General features: G+C 61.7%; 1 protein-coding gene across 1 annotated transcript in view; it reads right to left on the bottom strand.

Moving 5' to 3' along the window:
• The window catches only part of LIMK1 (LIM domain kinase 1), a 41,646-nt gene that overhangs the window by 31,941 nt on the left and 4,159 nt on the right, over positions 1-5,546 (bottom strand). The window contains exons 6-14 of the mRNA XM_045284738.1: positions 5,450-5,539; positions 4,854-4,892; positions 3,382-3,462; positions 3,251-3,298; positions 3,027-3,107; positions 2,047-2,085; positions 1,823-1,876; positions 1,058-1,087; positions 261-311 (exon numbers count right to left, since the gene is read on the bottom strand). Of these exons, the coding sequence (XP_045140673.1) occupies positions 261-311; positions 1,058-1,087; positions 1,823-1,876; positions 2,047-2,085; positions 3,027-3,107; positions 3,251-3,298; positions 3,382-3,462; positions 4,854-4,892; positions 5,450-5,539 (513 nt within the window). The remainder of the gene's footprint in view (positions 1-260; positions 312-1,057; positions 1,088-1,822; positions 1,877-2,046; positions 2,086-3,026; positions 3,108-3,250; positions 3,299-3,381; positions 3,463-4,853; positions 4,893-5,449; positions 5,540-5,546) is intronic.

Raw genomic sequence — 5,546 nt, 5'->3', positions numbered from 1 at the left:
CTGCTGCCTGGCCCTCTGCAGCCCTCTCTTCTTTGGCCCAGGGTCACCCTCGGCAGGGAGGGCTGTGGGATTTGAGGAGGGGCTGCCAGGCCTGGCCTGGGGTGATCCTTCAGGTCTGTGTCCCCTGCCTGGCTCTGACCAGCTGTGCTGGAGGTGGCAGAGGCGTGGGTAGGAGGTGGGTAGGAGACTCGGCCCTCTGCCTCCCTGGTATATCTTGTTCTCCAGTTCCCATCCCTCCCGGGAGCTGAGTTTCCACTCACCTTGGTATCCCAGAGCTCCCAGAGCCCCTCCATAGGGCTTGGGAGGTTTTCCTGTGGAGGGAAGGGGGGTGGTTCATGAGGGACCAGGCTTTCCCACTTCTCCAAGTATCTCTCCGGCCTGCCTCATGCAGCCAGCCTCGGACCTGTCCCAGGGGCCCCGAAGCCTCTCTGTCCCCAGCCTGCCCACCGGCCCCTCCCGTCCAGCTCTGATGCTTTGGTCAGGGAGAATTTCTAGCATGTTCTTGTTAAGAGCATCCTGCTGGTGCAGTGGCAACCCAGTCTCCTAGCCTTAGCCCCCCATCACAATCAGACCCCAATAAGCCTACCCCCTTAGCCCCCCTAACAGTCAGACTCCAACAAACCTACCCCCTCAGCCCCTAACAGTCAGACCCCAATATGCCTACCCCTTTCAGCCCCCCATACAGTGATACCCTGACCAGCCTCCTTCCTCAGCCCCCGACAGCAGTCAGACCCCAGACGAACCTCCCTGGCTCAGCCTCAGGACCACCGTCTCTCTCATCCCCCAGGCCTCAGCCTACCTGACCACTCCCCTTGGCTGGACCCCGCCCTCTGTACACAATTTATTCCCCCTTTGCCGCCTCAGTCTCCCCTTGTTAGCTCCCAAGCCCCAGGTGGGTCTTGATTCTCCGTCCTCAGAACCTAGGAATTGGCCCCCCATCCTCTGGGCAGCAAGTCACCTCTTGGAGGTCTCAAGTCCCAGCCCCAGAGAGGACCAGCCCGGGACATGCCAGGTTTTCCCCCAACCTCATGCAAATGGCCCCTCTAGTCAGACTCACCACCAACTCCCAGACCCCCGGCTGCACCACCTGCGAGGCAAGGAGAAGGCTGTGGGTGTGCCCACCTCTGTGGGGTCCCAAGCCCCCTGAGTGGGCACTGATCCCGATGCTCAGTGGGACCAAGTTCTCAAGTTGACCTTGGGCCAGCCCTGGTGTTCTAGGGCATTTCAGCTTGGTCCCTGGTGAGCAGGGTGGGAGCTTTCCTCCTAGGGACCCCGAGAGGCATCAAGTGTCCTCGAAAAGCTATTCTTTCCATCCTTGTGGGACAGGGCCATCTGAACCCAGGGGTCTACCTCTGGGCACCAGCCCCACCCTGCTGACAGGTGACCAGCAGGGAAGCAGGAAGGCTTGCCAGAGCTTCCAGGCAGGTGGGCTGCAGGGCTGAGCATACCTGGATAAATGGGGGACAAGCCAAAGCCAGGTCTTGTTACAACACCTGTGGGAGAGAGCTGGTTTCAGGAGGGAGAACCCTGTTCCAGTTGCTGCGTGCCCTTGCACCTGCATCAGCATTGGCGTCTGAAGCCTCCTGTTCTGAGCCCACTGCCCCCTGAGTGAGCCCCTCCATAAGCCTGTCCCTGCCTAGTGTCCTGGTGTGACAGCCGGAGCCCTAGCCCCTTGGCCTGGCCCTGCCCTTTTGTGCTGCATACAGCCCTCTTCTGGAATACCCTCTCCCCCTCGCTTGCTCTTGTGTCTTCCTGCCTAAGGCAGGCGCCACCCAGCTGGATTGCCTTCCTCTAGCCCCCAGCAGAGCTGAGAGGGACCTACCACCAACTGAGAGAGGCCTGGCCGCTCCCAGGACACCCCCAAGGCCAGCAGCACCTGGGAAGAAGGCAGAGGAGGGTCAGGACAGGGCACAGGCAGAAGGGTCCCTGAGTATCCTGTCCTCACCCAGCCCTGGGTGCTGGGCCAGGTCGTGTCCTAGACAGACATCTCTAGGGGCACCACAAGCGGACGGTGGCCTGGGCGTGGAGACGTCAGCAGGAACTCACCGTATTTGGCTGCTTTTGCTGCTGCAGCTGGGGACACACCTGGAGGGGAGGAGGGCGAGAGCTTAAGACCTTCATCCCCCCAGCCCCCTGCTCCTCCTCCCTCATCCTCCCCAGCCCCTTGCCCCGCTCATGCCAGGTCTGCCCCCTGTGGAGAGCCTGGAGGTGCCCTCCAGGCTGGCAGGGGCTGTGGGGAGCGGGGCTGTACAATGACTGCCCCAGGAAGGGCCAAGGGTCCACACTGGCTGCCGTGATGGCAAGAAAGGAACCCTCTTCTCTGGGCTGGCCATCCCGGTCCTCAGGAGCTCCCACTTGGCAAACCCAGAGGGAGGCTTGGTGGCACTGCTGGGTAAGTGTTGGGGGGCTCACCACAAGGCTCAAACCCACCAGCTGCTCCGAGGGAGAAAGAGAGGAAGCTGGTTGTTTGCGAGTTACAGCCCCGGGATCCTGCTTTGGGGTCACTGTGAGCCAAATGGACTCGGAGGCAGTGGGTTTGGGTTTAGTTGGAGAAGCTGGGAGCCGCAAACAGCTTAACCTGTTCCCCTCGAGCTGAGAGGTTGGGGGTGTGAGTCTATTCAGAGGTGCCTTGGGAGAACGACCAGGTTGTCTGGTCCTGGCAAGATTCACAGCCTCCGAGACTCTAGGGAGCAGTTTTATGATACCCTCCCCGTGCCCCGGGTGGGTTCAGAGAGGGAAGGGAGCCAGTTGGGGTCCCAGCAGCTGGGGGCAGCCCAGGGCCTGCTCCAGCCCCGCTGTAACCGCTAGCCAAGGCCATGAGAGGGGCCAGGCCCTCGGCCACTAGGAGAGCAACTGAATACGGAGGGTGGGCAGGCCCTGGGGAGAGCATGGCCAGAGCCAGGGAGGTCACGAGTGAGAAGAAAGTCTGTCTGTCTGTCTGTCTGTCTGCCTGCCTCTCTCACACATAGACATCTCTGTCTCTGACACACACACACACACACACTGACTCCAGAGCAGCCCCTCACCTCCAGCCCCAATTCCTCCAGCCCCAATTCCTCCAGCCCCAATTCCTCCGACGGCCCCAAGCGTCCCGGCTCCCCCGAGACCTGCGGAGAGACCATGTGTCAGCCCCACTGGTCCACACAGCGGGGCCAGAGGGGGCAAGCTGTGCAGGGAGTAGGGGGACAGGGGAGAGACCAGGCCGGAGGGGTTGCTCGCAGGCTTCCAGGCTAGGGCAGCCAGCGCTTACCATACTTGGCGGCTTTGGCAGCGATCGCGGAGGCAGCAGGTCCAGCTCCTGCGGACAAGGGGTGGGGGCTCAGGGCTGGACTCTCCAGGGGTCAATCTCCCCATTGAATCCATGCTGACACTTCAGCTTACCTGCCACTCCCCCTGGGACACCTGCTCCTCCCAGGGCCCCGGCTCCGGCTCCGGCTCCACCCAGGGCCCCGGCTCCTCTTGCTATTGCAGAAAGAACATAAAGCTGTGAGCCCCCGTTTCTGAAGGAACCGGGTAAGTGGACAAGTGGCCAAGGCCCGGTGACTGTTCAGGACCGTGCCTCCCACGTGTGGCCCAGGCCTGCAGCTCCCACCTTCCCCAGGGCCAGTGCCGCAGGGGGCAGAGACACAGGACACTGGGTGCTTGGTACTGCCAAGGGTGTCACGCCCTCACAGCGCCGGGGTTGAGTCCTGCTCGCTGTTGGTTCTAGCTGAGACCTCTCTGGACTGCACTTCCCATCTCCCTCAAGGGGTCGGTGGGCCCTGCCCTGCTGGCACGTGTGTGGAGCAGCTAGACACAGATGTGGCTGGGGTGCCGGTGGACATGCTTGGACACCCCCCACCAGTCAGCCTCCTCAGAAGCATGCCACACTTAGTAGCCACTGCAACCACAAAGCGCAGGGAAACTGAACACCCACTTTGCAGACAAGGGTGTGGAGGCCCAGTCCAGGGTAACCCATGCGCTCCAGGCTCTGTCTACAGGGCTGGGCCTGGGCCCAGGCAGCCTGGCTCCCCAGCCTGCCACATGACACCACTCAGCTTTCCTGGCACGTCCAGAAACGGACAGAGGAGACCTGGCGAGGGGCCCCTCTGGATGGAGGCTTGGATTTTTCCAAAGGGGAGTCTGGCCCCAGTGGATCGACTAGGGCAGGGGGGTAGGTCCCGGATGGCCGGGAATGCCGGGGCCACAGAGCGTGTGGGTCTGGCCAAAGCCCGGCTGCCAGAGGGGATGGACTCAGGCTTTGGTGGCAGCCAGCATGCCAAGTGGACCGGCAGGCTGGTCTGCCACGTCGGTGCGTGCTCGTGGCCCGTGCAGCCCTGCAGACAGGGAGGGGCTGCAAGTCCTCATGGGAGGATTCTCTGAGCGGCTGCCCACTCCCTCATGCCACTAGTGGGCCTGCCCTTCCCAGGCCCTCCACTGGGGTCTTGGAATCCCTGGGAGTTTGGAAATGTGAGGGGTGGGTCACAAAGGCAAGGCACCCTGGTGGCCCAGTGGATGGAGTGTTGGGCTGCTCATATAGCAAGGTCAATGGTTCGAAGCCACCAGCCACCCTGTGGGAGAAAGATGAGGCTGTCTGCTTCCGTAAAAGATTTACAGCCTCAGAAACCCTAAGGACCATTTCTCTCTTCTGGAGGCTTGCTCTGAGTGGCGATCGCCCTGCTGTCAGGGCTTGGGGACAGGGGAGGCATTTAGCAGGCAAGGAGGCCAGCCCTCTCTCCTGTCATAGGAAGTGCCTTTAGTTAGCTTGCCTGTCCCAGCCTGAGCCTGTGGGAGGGCGGTGGCGGGTAACGGGTGTCCGGGTGCACATAGGGGTGATGGGGCAGCTCAGGGATGGGAAGATGGGGTACACTTACCATATTTAGCTGCTTTGGCTGCAGCCAGGGATCCAGGCACTGGGGAGAAAGAAGGGTGGAGAGAGGGCAGTTGCTGACTCTGTGCCTGGGCTGCTGCCTCCTCTAGGGAGCCCACCCTGGCGTTCTCTCACAGCCCCAAAGCCTAACTCAAGGCTATTTTGGTTGGAGGCTGAAATGTAGCCCCCCTCCCATATCCATCTCTCCCTTTCTCTCTCTCTCTCCACTTCCGGCCCTCCCCTTCTGGCCACTCCAGGCCCCGTGTAACTTGGAGAAGCTGGACCTGAACTTGTATGGGGTCACCCCTCGGGGAAGCGCTAGAGCACTGAGTGGATCTCTTCCCAACAGAGTCCTACTGAAGAGGAGCCAGGCTGACCCTTCCTGTGGTCCCTGACCCCCAAGCCCCAGCCTTGTCATCCCTCCATGGAGAGGCAGGACTCTGGCATCTAGCAGCTGGGCCCCTTGACCGATGGGTCTCTGATTGCTCCAGAGGACTCTTGGGGAACAAACCCTAGAGTGATGACCCAAGCCTTGTGGGAGAGAGATGCTGAGGAGGGGCCGAGAGGAGGCGGCGTCTCCCAGCCCTTACTGCCTCTCACCTGCACCAGCTCCAAACCCAGGTACTCCAGCACCAGCTCCAAACCCAGGTACTCCAGCACCAGCTCCAAACCCAGGTACTCCAGCACCAGCTCCAAA

This window comes from Echinops telfairi, unplaced genomic scaffold, assembly GCF_000313985.2.
Source record: "Echinops telfairi isolate 266 unplaced genomic scaffold, ASM31398v2 ScPeMD7_5;HRSCAF=22, whole genome shotgun sequence".
NCBI lineage: Eukaryota > Metazoa > Chordata > Mammalia > Afrosoricida > Tenrecidae > Echinops > Echinops telfairi.
Note: the sequence above shows the minus strand (reverse complement) of the source record. Positions and strands in the feature narration are given on the sequence as shown.